Genomic DNA, 14,692 nt, shown 5'->3' on the forward strand with positions numbered 1-14,692 from the left:
AATTATGCTTTGGTAAATCATAATGTTAACACTTTGTAATGCGGTTACATCTAGTAGTTGCTTATTAGCATGCGTATTACTACAATATTAGCCATTTATTAATGCTAATTAAGCAATAGCAATGCTTTATTCTACATCCCCAATCCTACACGATACCAACATCGACGTTCTCAATTTGCATGGTAAAAAATATTTATGAAATATTTAAATGAAGTATATATTTTTTCTAATAATCGTGGCAATATTATATTGAATTTCCGTTCTGCTAATTTAAACATTGTATCGAAGTACATATACTGCAATTAAAAAGAAATAATTACCAAAAAAAGGAGTGAAAGAGAATGTGCTTGATTATGAAAATAATGGCACAATTCCAAAAAGTAAAATAGAATCTGGAGTAATTTTTACATATGACATTTGTGCAGTGTGGTTCATTTTTAGTTTTCAGTATAATGACACGTCTGTGTGTGTGTGTGTATTTGCTACGGCTGTCACACTAACAGATCCCATCCTAATGCCTAGCATTCCTAGCGAAGCACTGAAATTCCATCCTGCATTTCGACAGATGAGCGTCTCTTGATTCCCCCTGATGTGTGTGTGTGTGTGTGTGTGAATTCCACAAGTCTGTGTGTACAGGCCCTTCAGTATGTAAATATAACACAGAATGCTAAAAAGGATGTTGTCTCCTCTCTGTGGAGTAGTAGTGTACCATTGCTAGTCCATTCACTGAGTTTCCATCTCTCTCTGTCTGCAGGCTTCTTCTGAAAGCAGGTATTGACATCAACAGAACCACTAAAGCTGGCACAGCGCTCCATGAAGCCGCCCTCTATGGGAAGACAGAGGTAGTGCGGCTACTCCTGGACGTAAGTTCATCTGTTTTTCAGATCTGTCTCTACTACAGGGGTCACTGACCATTCTGACATCAAGCCACTTTTAATTTAACGTTTGAATCAAGCGTCGTGCAGTTGAATTTTCAGTTCATTGTAGCATCCTGTCATATGCTTCTTTTTGAGAATCAACGTAACTAATATGTTTACGTCCGCTGTATTTCTGTGGAGCGAATCCGGAATCATTTGAGGAGAAATCAAGATACATTAGCGATTTGATTTTTTACACACCAAAAGTGCTTCTGCTGTTGGACGGCATCTTTACCCATCTTAATGTTTGTTTCTCACGATGGCAGAATGGGATTGATGTCAATATCCGTAACACTTACAATCAAACAGCCCTAGACATCGTCAACCAATTCACCGCATGCCACGCCAGCAAAGACATCAAGCAGCTCTTACGAGGTATGATGCAATCCGATGTTTATTTTAAGACTGTACTGACTCTATTTTATCTCCTTAAGCTTGTGAACTGCAGCAGCGTGTGCGTGGAGTGTGTTTGTGCTCACACTGCTCATACGCAGTATATGAGAGTGCGTACTTGCTGAAGTTTGTGTGTTGGCCCGTCTTTGCTTTGTAAATGGTTATAGGAGACATTTAAGCTGTCTTTTAGTAAGCAGCTGTTTAAACTCAGGATTATATAACCTGCTGCTTTCTCTGGCTAGTTTTGAGCGCATGAAAGAGACAAAAGACATCTCCTGTGTGCAGATGCATACCACAAATCTGTGGGGCCCTCCTATGAAACATAAGACGGGGCCCCGCCCACAAGTACAGACGTCACGTGTGAACGTGTGTATCAGGATGAAGTTATAATAATCACAATCATTTAACTCTCTGTTCACTAACTCCCTTTATAAATGTGGCCGTTAAGACTCGCTGTTTTAACTGTGTTATACTTGATTCCTAATTTAAACTGTGGTTCACACAAAATCCACCAGGTGATGCATGGGCTTGCTTGGGTTTGTGTACATTGCTTTGTCAACTTTACTCTCACAAAACCCAAACCAAAAGACAAAGAGATTTAGCCCACACTAAAAGCTCTCAGTCTTTGAAAACACACTATACCATATATATATATATACACACATAGTCAGTGTGACACATTTCATGTGTGATCTTCATGCATTCTGTAACATCTGCAGCATTCATGGCTGTCGGGTGGATATAAATAAATATTTGAAGTGATTGTTGATACGAGACACTCTGTTCTGTTTGTGTCGTCTTTGAACTCATGCAGTTAACAAGAGCTCTTATCATAATGAGCACAGACAGGCCCTTCTGTGTGTGTATGTGGGCCACAGCGCTTCTCTAAACCTCTGACGGACTCGGAGAGAGTTAATTATTGATTCGTGTGTCCGTGTGTCAGCACATTCCTTCGACTGGAACAAAATCACAGAAATGACACGCTGAGAGCTTCAGATGGCCTCACTGAACTATTTTTAGAAACAACTTGTCTATTACATTATTTGCGTTTGCATTTTTTATAACATTTCTCCAACTAATTCTCGTGAATAAAAATATGGGGAAATGTACTTAAGAAAACCAAGCACTATACCAATTACAGTGTATATATAGCTTTTTCCTCCATAATAGATAGAAGATACAGTTTGTACAGTATAAAAGCCATTACTCCTATAGAGAGTCCCCATAAAACCTGGAAACAAGTATGTGTGCATAATCCTATTGATTTTGAGCTGGACAATTTCACGAGATTTAGCAATGTATTGTATGTACAGTATGTGTACAGCAGGTGGTATCGTCCAGTATCTAAACTCTCTGAACGGTGTGAATTTCTGGTTTTGATTTATCCATGTGGTGATATGTGTGTGTATTTTCAGAAGCTACAGGAGTTCTTCAGGTCAGAGCTCTGAAAGACTTCTGGAATCTTCACGACCCCACGGCCCTCACCATACGGGCCGGTGACGTCATCACGGTACGGCCTGCTTACACTTCTTTAAACCTCTTGTGTGAGTGTGTGCACTTCTCTTAAGCGCTATACCAAACCCCTGTGCTCCCAGCCAGTCTATTCAGAAGCAGTTTCACTTGAACCGAGGCCAGACTTTTCTCTCTTTCCCCTTCCACAAGTTCTTTCTGTCCATCGCCTTGGTTCTTGATGACGCTAAAGACAAACTCGCAAGTGTTTATTTGTGAACTCAAACCAATACATTTTCACACAGCACAGGAAGTTGTGGGAAGTGAATAATACAGTGCAACTTGATGGTTTCGAGATGAATTTCATGAGCTGAGCGATCTCTGTTGTTTTGTTTTCTTGCCTGCGGCTATTATATGCTTTATGCGTGTTTGTTTAGGGTGGGCGGCTGGGGTTATGTTATCTAACTTTCAAAAGCTTTCGGATCATGCATTGTCTCTGAACTCCCGACCTCCTCCTCTGTTTTGACTGGTTGTCAAGGATGAGAAACGGCTGGATTAAAAAGCGAGCGGGTTGCATTTGCAGTACGGATGAGATCACAGTGACTTCAGTGTGTTCTGGTTGTTGTGATTGGCAGGTGATAGAGCAGCACGTGGACGGACGCTGGAAGGGCCACATTCATGACACCCAGAGGGGGACCGACCGAATCGGCTACTTCCCTCCCTCCATAGTCGAGGTCATCAGCCGACGCTCAGGTACGATAATAACTTTAATAGTAGTAGGCTGACCAAAGCTTCACAGCCCGTGGTCGCTTTATAGATTTCATTACAGCCATTAACCCTGCAAATAACATTGTTACCTTGACTAAATCAGTAACATGCTGACCGATGTAACCTAGACGTGTCTCTTTCTTCCATCCCGCTGCTTCCCATGTAATAAATGTTCATCTCTAACCTCCATCCGCTTGCATTAACCCTCTGCTCCTGTCATGTGTGTGTTGTCCTGTAGGGGGCACCCTGTCACGACACGCCTCTCTGCCCACCCATAGGCAGCAGCTGCTCTCCAGGTCCGCCCTCAGTCCCAGCTTGAGTCTGAGCGGGGGCGGGACCCCTCACACTGATGACTCCTATACTCTGTACACCACTAACCCACACCTGGTCCTCCCACACGCCAACGGTCTAAGCTCCAACCCAGGTATACCAACTCGGTCCCATCTCTAAAAACGCTAAAAACACACTGAGATATTTTCAGGTGTTCTAAACACAAATGGTCAGCTGAGACTCATACTGTTTCCACTTGGCTTTAAAATGGCTTTTAAATGCATTGAGCTCGGATCAACAGGTATGATTGTGATTGGCTATATCGCTTACCGCTGCAGAAACGCTTTGAAATAAAAACCGATCTCCAGAGTGTAAACCATAAAGCATGGGAGAGTTGCCAAATCTGCAATGAAATGCCATTAAAGCAGCTTTAAGTGAGGGTGCTATTTATTGAGGGTGCTTTCCCCCTAGAACCTACATCACTTTTCTGGAAGTGGGAGGGAATGCACGTTCTTGAACATATCCGCGTTATCATTGATTACACTTTGGTTAAAGTACATTTAGGGGTTGTGATACTCTCCAAAGTGAAGACAGTAACTCAGGGTCAAGAGAATTGTTGAATAAAGTCATTATTTTTGGTTTTCTTTGTGCACAAAGTATTCTCATAGCTTTGCAAAATTGATGTTGAGACACTGATGTCATATGGACTGTTTTACGAATGTCCTTGCTGTGCTTGTGGAACCGGGAACTTTTCAGTTGCATTGCTGTCTATTATCGGTCAGAGAACTTTGTCAAGAATATCCTAATTTGTGTTCCGAAGATGAGCGAAGGTCTAAGGGTTTGGAGCGAGATGAGGGTGAGAAATTAATGAAAGAATTTTCATTTTGGGGTGAACTAACCCTTTAAGGATTTTTTTTTTTAGATTTGTAGGCTTATTTATTTAGCAGCCAGAATTTATTTTGTGTTTGCAATGCGCAAAATGTAAGCATGCACTAGCGAATGATGCAAGCCTCCAACACATAACATAAATAAAACCAGTAGGCTTGTTAAACACGATTGGACCCAGTTTTGAGTTTGCCATTCTAGTGCAGCTTTAAATGTTTATACTCATAGCTCATCAGATCCATGGCTTTTAATAGAGGTCAGCAGTTGGACCAAAATCTTATATAACTATAGTAGATTAGTTTAAAAAAAAATAATTTTAAATAAAATGTGGAATTGCTGTTATATATTAAGTACTTATTTGCTAGATGCAAACCAAAAGAATTATTATTATTATTCATTGCCAGTTGGGGCAAACGGTTAATTATGGACCCTGGGTAGGCTCATGGTTCTTCTGTGCGACAGATATAATAGAAACACTCTCTTTGCATATAAACACCATGCATTGACACACATTCATCTGAAGCCCCTGATTTGGGATGCACACACCCTGATATTATCCGCCCACAAGACTGAGGCCAGTGGCCCAAAAAAGTGTTTGTGTCCGCTAGGTGGGCTTCCCAGCAGTCTGTCCCAGTACATGACCCCCAGCATGGAGGACGTGTGGGTTTTGCGGAACTCCTGCGCTGGTAAGAATCGCTGCATTCCCCTCCTTTGAAACGCTCCTCCCCTGCGCCCCTTACTGGCTGCCACCCCCTCCCTGCTGCAGACAGTCCCTCTGATCGGACGCCACACAGACCCAGTTGGTGTGTCTGTCTCCAGATGTCAGCGTACCCTCTCGCTCCCGTAGCAGAACGTACTGTAGGTTGTGTCCTGTCGTCTGTAAACCCCATCACCACATGCCTGTGGCTTCGCCCTGCTACCCCCACCCCATCCTGCCTGCTGCTTGAGTAGAAACCCAGCCTCTTGGCACAGTGGGTACAGTGTCCTCACTGCTGTGGGGTGGCACACTGGCATGGCAGTGCAGACGGCTGCTGTGATGGCATAATCGCGGACGTGTTATCATTGCATTGGCCCACCGGACTAACGCCTCTATCTCTCTCGCAGCTGGGGACAGGAACAGTGTGGGCAGCACTGGCAGCGTGGGCAGCACCCGCAGTGCAGGCAGTGGCCAAAGCACAGAAAGCAACAGCGCCCCCAATGGACCACAGCAACACACCACCAGCCCTGACACTAGCAAGGTAACTATTCGCTGTGTTCAGTCACAAGCATGATGCTTTGTTAGAAACACCAGAGAAAAAAAAAAGTTTCTGTAGTAGATTTTTTTTTAATTGTGATGTACAACAGTGCCTTAAATTCCTGCTTTTGTCATTTGTCGTTCCTATGTGAACTGAGGTGTTATTTGTAGGTTTTCTTCTGACTTATTTCATTTTAAACAGGCAACGCCTTCTGTTGTGGATCTACTACAGCCAGATCACAACAAACTTCCGGACACATCCACAGGTAAAGAGTTACCTGTGCCATATTTACTGTTTGTATAGGTATAAAGCTTATGGTGACAGTATCTGGACACGTAAAATGTGTGAACGTTACTGCACTAGATAATCCAAGTTCCTCTGATAGGACAGCTGTGTGAACTTGAGTTATAACAGACTTCATACATCAGTTTAAAATGTTGTTGTTTTGAAGGAGTCTCTCGCAGACCTGTGCTACCCACACAGAGGCCAGGAGAGCAGGGTTTCTCTCAACAGTTTGTGCGTCCTCAACAGCTGCTGGAGGGCAAGGTCGGAAAACGCTATTACAGTTCAGACTTTCATAGACCTGATCCTATTAAGATATGGCAAATTCATTTTCTACTGGTGTTATACGTTGTATTAAAACTTCATAAAAATAATGTTGATTATATAATTATACCACACCATTATACTATTAGTACACAAGTATACTTAAGCTTGAAAATGAGATTATACAAAATATATCATATAAAAGAAAACATACTACAAATAGTGAAGCCAAGTTTTTAAAAAGAAAAAGTGTCATACAACAGCAGTCCTGCAATCTGTTTGACCCGTCATGTCTTATGTCTTTATATATTTTATCATTGTCAGGACGCTGAGGCCATCTATCAGTGGCTTAGTGAGTTTCAGTTGGAGCACTACACTGCAAATTTTCTCAACGCTGGCTATGACGTACCTACCATCAGCAGAATGACTCCAGAGGTACGATCAGAGCGCCAGTTTGTGCTACTCATTGTTGTTGCTGCAGATAGAGTTAATGTTGAAATATTATACCCCTTTTTTTAGGATCTCACAGCTATTGGTGTGACTAAACCAGGCCACCGTAAGAAGATTTCTCTTGAGATCGGCAACCTCAGCATTCCAGAATGGCTCCCAGAGTACATACCAGTAAGTCACTTCAAGCTATAGACTGCACATGTTAATGTTCAGTTGTGTTCAGTTCACTCACAATTAAAAACTCATCTCTTAGCAGGATCTCGGGGAGTGGCTGAGCGCCATAGGTCTGCCACAGTATCATAAGAAACTCTCAGAGAACGGCTATGACTCGATAAACATTGTTCGAGATCTCACATGGGAAGACTTGCAGGAGATTGGCATCACCAAACTAGGTGAGTTTAAACCAAACACTGAATTCTAGTACACTGCGATGGTTGTAGTCATAGGGTCACCTAAAATCAAAGAAAAACTGTGAATAAATGGAAATTTTTAAAATGTTGTTTGTTCTTGTTATTGTAACATCCAGATAGTAAGAGGCCAGTTTCAGCAGATTCTGGGTAACAGATAAATCTGACTGGTCTAAATTCCTTTTCCAAATGATTGTACATTCAGCATCAAATATACCCTGACCCTTCGTATTGTATCATACTGTGGTCTATTGCTGTCCATTGCTAGGACATGGTGTACATTTTCTATATATCCTGTGAAATATATCCTGTTTTGTTAAATTCTTGCATGACATGTACAGTAAGTGTTAAGACGGTGTGTGTGTGTGTGTGTCTCTGACAGGCCATCAGAAGAAAATGATGCTTGCGGTGAAGAAGTTGTGTGATATTCATAAGGCTCTTCTGCAGGCAGAATCAGGGCAGGGCACACTGCGACGCAAAACCCCTGCAGCCCTGGACTTGGTCACCATCGAGCCGCCTCCTGAGAGCGGTGACCTCCCCTCGCCCCACACACCCAAGATGACGACTTTCCAAGACAGTGAGCTGAGTACTGAGCTACAGAGCGCCATGTCCTCCCACTACAGTGGTTGCCAGGATGGACTGGCCATCAAGAATGCAGTAGGTATGTCCTCCAGTCAGGAGAGCATTGACACACGCTCTCGAGGCTCCGGCCGCTCTCAGGAGCCCCCCAGCACGCCCTCCTCCACTTCGGCTGCAACCCCTTATAGCCGCTCCCAAGAGAGCTTAACAAGCCCGGACAGCAGTCCTGCTAAAGAGCGCAACATTCCAGAAGGCCGCGACCAGGTCCCACGTCCTCAGCAACCACAGCAGCTGCCGTTCAGTGCGTCCGCAGGCTTTAAATACCCCGTAGTGCCTGCAAAACCCAAACTGAGCTCTACACAGGGCTCTCCCATTCATAAAACCCTCAATTATCCACGTTCACAATATAACAGTGCCACGCTTGACCGTCACTCTCCGAGCATGACCAAGAAGCGCACACAGAGTCTGTCCCGGTATGCTTTGTCGGACGGGGAACCAGATGAGGACGATGATGATGAAGCAGCTCAGCTGGCCAGTATGGCCATGCCTTCATATGCCACACTGAGCCGCAAGCCTACCCGTGGCCAGCTGGCACGTCTTCAGTCCGCACCCGAGCAGTCCGTCGGCCGAAGCCACTCTTTCGCCATCAGGGCTCGGCGTAAAGGGCCTCCTCCTCCACCTCCTAAACGCCTCAGCTCCGTCAGCAGCAGCAGCACTAGTGTCGAAACTGTCTCTGACACTCCAGCACCACCTTCTGGAGGAGTTGAGAATGGCAAGCCTGGGACAGTAAAGAGCATCGCAGCTGCATTAGAAACAGTCCTACCTGTGCCTACAGTGGAGCTCCTTCAGGAAACCCCTACTGCTGTTTCCAGTGCCAATGAAGGGTCCAGGCGCAGACCGCTGAGTCAGAACGAATCCACCCCAGTGTCCATCAAAGCAGATACTGATAGAGCGACGAAGTCTGATTCGGAAGAAGATGATGGGACAAAGGATTCAGGGCTTGAGACCTCTTCATCACCTCAAAACAGCTCCAGTGAGTGTATACCCTTTGCGGAGGAAGGCAACCTCACTATCAAACAGAGGCCTAAAGTTGGCGGGCCTCTCAAGGCGGAGACCACTTCTGAGTCGCCAGAGAAGACCAAACCGGCCAAAACTCCTGAAGTTCCAGAGTTCAACCTCAAAGAGTCAGACACAGTAAAGAGACGGCAGAAGCCAAAAGAGAAAGAGCAGTCAAACACAGCGTCTGAAGGCAGCCCAGATGGCACATCAGTTTTAGAGACTCAGGACATGGTGAAACTCCGCATCAGTGAAACGGATATGAGCCTGCCATGCGTGGAGCTTCCAGCCAAACCAGTGAAAGCACCTCCGCCTCTTGCTCCCAAACCTCCCAGTCCCCTAAATTCAACACGGCACGCCTCCAAACCAGATCCTGCTCCTTTAACAGGTACAGTCTACAAATACACATATCGAACCCAAGACTGCCTAAAGGTGGTGGGCTAAGTTCCCCTTAATTATTTAAGTGTTTCCTTAAGCATTACTACAAAGTCATTAGTAACCATTTTGCCTTAATAAATTAAAGGGACCCAAACTGCTTCCTTTGTCTTAAACTCAAACGTGATGATGATTGATGATGATAATTAAAATCATATTTTTATCACATATTTTGATACACTGTTATTTCACCGTTTTATCATCAGTAGTCTTATTGCATTTTTTTGGTCTTAGACAAATACTGCTCTGATTAATACATTCTATACTTCGGCAAATTGCATGTATTGCAGTAAATCAAATGGTTGCAGCATTTTGCTAGTAAGTTACAGTACAAGCAGTGGATTTATAAAATTTTTTTCATCCTTTTATATTCATCTGAGATTCTTGTTCTAATTGCAGCTGTGGCCTCCAGCGTGACACTGAGTGTTGTACAGAGTGTTGCCTTTGCAGCACCTCAGTCTCCTGTCCCATACTCCCCCTCTCCAGACATCACGGGTCAGAGTGCGATATCAGGAAGCCTCCAGGCTCTGACAGAAGGGGATCAAGGGTCAACACTGAAGCATCAGAGGCTTGAGAAGACCAGCTCATCCCTGGAAGAAGCACTGAAGGCTGTAGAGAGAAAACTAACTCTGGAGAACAACAACGTGGGGTGAGACACTCTCCACCAAAGAAATGATTTCCTTTTTTTGAGGGATTTTCAGGATGTATCCTTTAAATGTCATGTTGTCACTAATGTATCGCTTCTAATTAAACCTGTTGTTTGTCTTTTAGTGTTTCTCACGTAGTCAAGTCTGCAGGGAACATTTTGGACGACATCGGGAACATGTTCGATGACCTGGCGGATCAGCTAGATGCTATGCTGGATTAAAGATTCTCATGGAAGTTTTTTTTGATGGCCCAAAAACAGGAGGGTAGAGATCTGTGTATAACAGCATGGTTTCCTCTGCCTTACAATTCAGGTGGAAAACAGAGTTGAACTCTTGAAAACAAAAGTGGAAACTGCCATTGATTTACATGGACCACATTTATGGACCAGTCTTCTGACTAATGTCAGTCTAGATGTATCTGTATTTGTTTGTTTGTTTATTCTTATTCCAGTGTCTAATCAACCAGCATATATGTTTTCTTGTCAGTGTGTTTTGGGGATGAACTGTGGACTTGTCCAAGCGTGACCCCAATGAACTTTACATGATGGACCCACATAAAAGAAATGCACTTAGGAGAATCATTCCTAAAGCAATATACATTTCAAAACGCTACACTGATTCAAAACATTTCTAGAAAGATTATTGGGCTAGTTCACCCAAAAAGTGACAATTCTGTCATCATTTGCTAAAGCGAGACATTGTGGATACGTTTCACACAGCTCTTTTTCATACAGCAGTAGTTATAGTGACCAGCTGTTAAAGCGTAATCAGTGATAACAGAATTTTCGTCTTTTTTAGTGAACGGTTTCTTTAACAAAGCATTTTGAAAGAAGTAGTTTGTGACATTCATTTCAGCAGATAAACAGCCGTTGGGAGGTCTGGTGCTTGTACCATATTTTTTCTTAATGACATTGCAGATTTGCATGTTAAAATACACGACTGACTGTTTTTTTGTATGAAAGCGTGGTTTTAAAGGGAACATGTTGAAATGAAAACAGCAACACTGCCTTATGTGACTAGAGCAGCACCGATGTACAGCGAGAGATTCAGGTTTGACTTACCACAAACTATTTTTGAAGTCTTTAAACTTTTATTAGTCCAAATAGTATTTAAACTTTATCAAAAATATGTATATTGTACACTAAAGGTATATTTGATTGGGAAGCAAACCTGTTTGTTGTACCAAAGTATATGTATATTTTTATTCAAATGTTGGATTAACGCTAACAGACTTGCAGCTAAACTAATGAAATTTAACCCAGTGGCATTTCCCCTTTGCACATAATTTGATAATGTATCTAATGTGGAATATATCCGTACTGTTCTTATGTGCCATATGTTTAAATAGCTGTTTCTTTCAGGTTCTGTCTCCCAGTGAGCTGAAATGTAAATCGATGACATTTGTTTAACTAAGGCTGTTTTAACATTAAGCAATTTTAGAACTGCAGTTAAGGCCCATTCACGCCAAGGACAATAACTTTAACTATAAAGTTTTAATAATAACTAATTGTTCTCTGCAATGCGCACTTACAGTAAACAGTACGTTATCGTCCACTAAAGTGGATGTCAGGAAAAGAAGTCATTATACTGTAGTTATCATTCTTGGTATGAACAGGCTTTTGATTATGTGAATACTATATATTAGTGATGTTTTAAATTAGGTAATATAACACACTGATATGATTGTTCGGTATCAAGCCCCTCTTCGTTCTAATTTGTTAACATTTTCTATTAAATGAATTTAGCTATTTTGTCTGTTTTATCATTACATTACATAGTGCGATGCAATAGAGAAACCTCTTCTGTCTTATTTGTCCCTAGTACTTAAATTAGTACTTTAACCTTAAACATGAAGGTCTGGTGTTACGGAGAGGGCTTAGCCTAAGACAAAATTAAGCCATACTTCAAATAAAAGAGTCATTTAGACATCAGAGTAATTTTTATAAACATACCTAATAAAAAAAAAAACATTACTGGTGTGCATCTTAAAGCTGCAGTCTGTACGTTTTGCCTCTTTGGAGAAAGTTGCTTTTCATCTGTTGATCCGTTATTAAATTTAATAAGGTGTTTGGACCCTACTCAGGATACAAGGTAAAATAGGACATGTGAATTAATGCCCCTCTCCCGACAAGAAAGCAAGGAGCTCCTGGTCGCCACTTTATTCAGAAAGTAAACAGTCACCGGTTTTTCAGAAATGTTTTCTGTCTGCTTATTAAAAATCACAACTCCATGGTCTTGTCCGCTTTTGAAGATGAGCCTAGCTGGAGGGCAAAATTGCGATGAAAGGATGGGTTTGCTGGAACCACAGGCACTTCTGTCCCGGGCAAGGTTGAGTTGAATGTGATGGCCCTTCATCCAGCAAGAAATGTCTGTCAGACAAGCTGAGACGTGAGCAGCTGTCGTCAGATCATCAGGATGGAAGGAGAAGTGGAGTTGAATGACAATTCAGTAATCGGTAAAAACAAAATCCTGAAGGGATTTCAGTTAAGTTGTGCTTAATGCCTCAGATCACTAGAGAAGAGATGAAGACACCCTTGGAGCGGTGTGTTGAGCTGGCTGTTCCTGGTCCTCATGCGTTCCTGCTGCTCATCGATCTGGATGTGAGGTTCGCCGCGGAGGAGATGAACACAGTGAAACAGATTAACAAGAACTTTGGAGAAGATGCCGTAAACTACTAGCTGGATCTCTGCAGCAGTATAGATCAATGAGCCCGGATCTGAGGAGGCTGATGGGCGAGTGCGGCGGAAGATAGCACGCGTTCAACAATAAAGACACGAGGAACCGCTCTCAAGTCACAGAGCTGCTGGAGAAGATCGACAGAATGATCCAGGACAATGGAGGAAGCTATTACAATAACAGGATGTTTGAAGAAGCTCAACAGAAGATACAAAGAGAAAAGAGATGAAGAAAGCGTTGGTGGTTGGGTCTGCTGTAGTGACTGAACTGTTTTAATATAAGAATGTCCTCAGCATAAATGTGAAACGAAACGTTTTTAAAATTCATACTCTCATTTAAACAAATTTTTGCTTGTAGTTTTTGACCACTTTTATTCAATTTTTGAATATTTCTGGTAGCTAAATATGACCATTGATTGTAGCCTAATGGTTTTATGCGAAGATAGTTTTAAGTTCACTTAAATTAGAAGCTATTTTTAAAGTCTAATAAATGATTACATTTGTCATTATAATGTAATGTCGAACGGCTTTAGTCCATGGTTAAGCAAAACGTTTTATTGAGAAATGTGATTTTAATAAAAAAAGATTCCATTAACCAAATATACAACAATACACTGCCTGTATGTTGCTTGTAGATTCATTTGATGATTGAATGTGACGTTATTTCAACATAAAATTGTAAAGATTTTCATTTTAGGTGGGATTAGACAATTCATTTCAGATGAATTAGTGTTAATAATAAGTTCCTCGTTTCGTCAATCGATGGACAGCACTACGTCTCAGCTTTGACTCAGTGTCAAGTTATGTGGGATTTGTAGTCTCAATGTCTGCCTCAACTTGGAAAAGGCTTCGATCAACTTTGGAAGGCGCAAGGATTAACTGAAAGCAGTTTATAGAATTTTTTTCTGCAACAATTCGATCTCCGTTTGATCATTTTCAGTGTTTTCTCAGATGCTTAGCTTAATAACCTACTCATACAAACCATACGCGAACATGATTATATAAATCACTGCACATAGCATCATTTAAGGACTTAACTCATTGAAACAACATTACTGGATATTCACAGGTTAGATTTTAACACAGCAGTTGCTAAAAAACGAGTCTTTATCCTACCGCTAGCGTCTCAAAGCTGATGAGAGGCTTTTCCCGGTTGTCCTTGAACAAACTCAGGTTGCTTACACCAAACTTAGTAACCAAGTGCAGGATTTGAACTTCCCTTCTTTGAATCAGCAACCAGTAATAGCACTTGGGTAGGAATGGAGAAAAACACTCTCTGCACGTTGATAAGTACACACCTGGGGACGTCACGTGCAGTTCCACTGACCAATCAGCTTCCTCCTCGCTCTTTGTTCGCGCTCACAACCAATAGTTTCACTTTTTTTTCTTTGCAGATATTAAACCTCATTTTATCTGATAGATTTGTGAATATATATATATATATATTTTTTTTCTTTCTTCCCTTACTTGTATTTGGTTTAACACTCAGATGTTGATAGGTGTCATGTTTCCTTGGTCTATTACTTTTTATGATTAGCTTCACACCTGTTTCTGTTCTCCCTAATTGAGTTCCATGTGCTTATAAGTTCTATCTGTTCCTCAATTCTCCAGTTTGTTTGTATTTGGACATTGTGATATTTTCCTATTCATTGGTCGAGTGCTTGATTAGACAGCAGTAACACATTACAATGTGATAGCTGGACTTAGCGGTGTATCACAGGGGAAAAAAAAATTTCTGCAGTCGTATGTCCTCGATATCCATTGTTGACAATTTAGTGACTTCCCCACCCCTTATGAGACTTTTTAAAAAAATTTAGTGACAAATATAGAAATTCTCTAGGACAAACCTTATCCGTGTTCTCATCTTGCCCACTGAAATATTCATGTGTTTATAGATAGCAAATTTTCCATCACGATGACACCTAGTGACATCTAGGCTACTTTCAATTCTACTTTCAAAGACAGAAACGATCGCCAGAA

General features: G+C 41.9%; 1 protein-coding gene across 7 annotated transcripts in view; it reads left to right on the plus strand.

The window, feature by feature from the left end:
- Positions 1-11,785, plus strand: part of LOC122339380 (caskin-2) — a 45,990-nt gene extending 34,205 nt beyond the window's left edge. For 3 of the 7 annotated variants that reach the window (XM_043233937.1, XM_043233938.1, XM_043233944.1), the window contains 15 exons: positions 755-863; positions 1,184-1,292; positions 2,726-2,820; positions 3,395-3,512; positions 3,766-3,951; positions 5,291-5,368; positions 5,787-5,920; positions 6,119-6,182; positions 6,369-6,463; positions 6,788-6,898; positions 6,983-7,084; positions 7,167-7,305; positions 7,703-9,343; positions 9,790-10,039; positions 10,162-11,785. In XM_043233937.1, the coding sequence (XP_043089872.1) occupies positions 755-863; positions 1,184-1,292; positions 2,726-2,820; positions 3,395-3,512; positions 3,766-3,951; positions 5,291-5,368; positions 5,787-5,920; positions 6,119-6,182; positions 6,369-6,463; positions 6,788-6,898; positions 6,983-7,084; positions 7,167-7,305; positions 7,703-9,343; positions 9,790-10,039; positions 10,162-10,258 (3,328 nt within the window). In that variant the 3' untranslated portion in view covers positions 10,259-11,785. The remainder of the gene's footprint in view (positions 1-754; positions 864-1,183; positions 1,293-2,725; positions 2,821-3,394; positions 3,513-3,765; positions 3,952-5,290; positions 5,369-5,786; positions 5,921-6,118; positions 6,183-6,368; positions 6,464-6,787; positions 6,899-6,982; positions 7,085-7,166; positions 7,306-7,702; positions 9,344-9,789; positions 10,040-10,161) is intronic. The other 4 variants (XM_043233939.1, XM_043233941.1, XM_043233940.1 and 1 more) reach the window with 4 other exon arrangements.
- Positions 11,786-14,692: the final 2,907 nt, after the last annotated feature.

Source organism: Puntigrus tetrazona, chromosome 3 (genome assembly GCF_018831695.1).
Source record: "Puntigrus tetrazona isolate hp1 chromosome 3, ASM1883169v1, whole genome shotgun sequence".
NCBI lineage: Eukaryota > Metazoa > Chordata > Actinopteri > Cypriniformes > Cyprinidae > Puntigrus > Puntigrus tetrazona.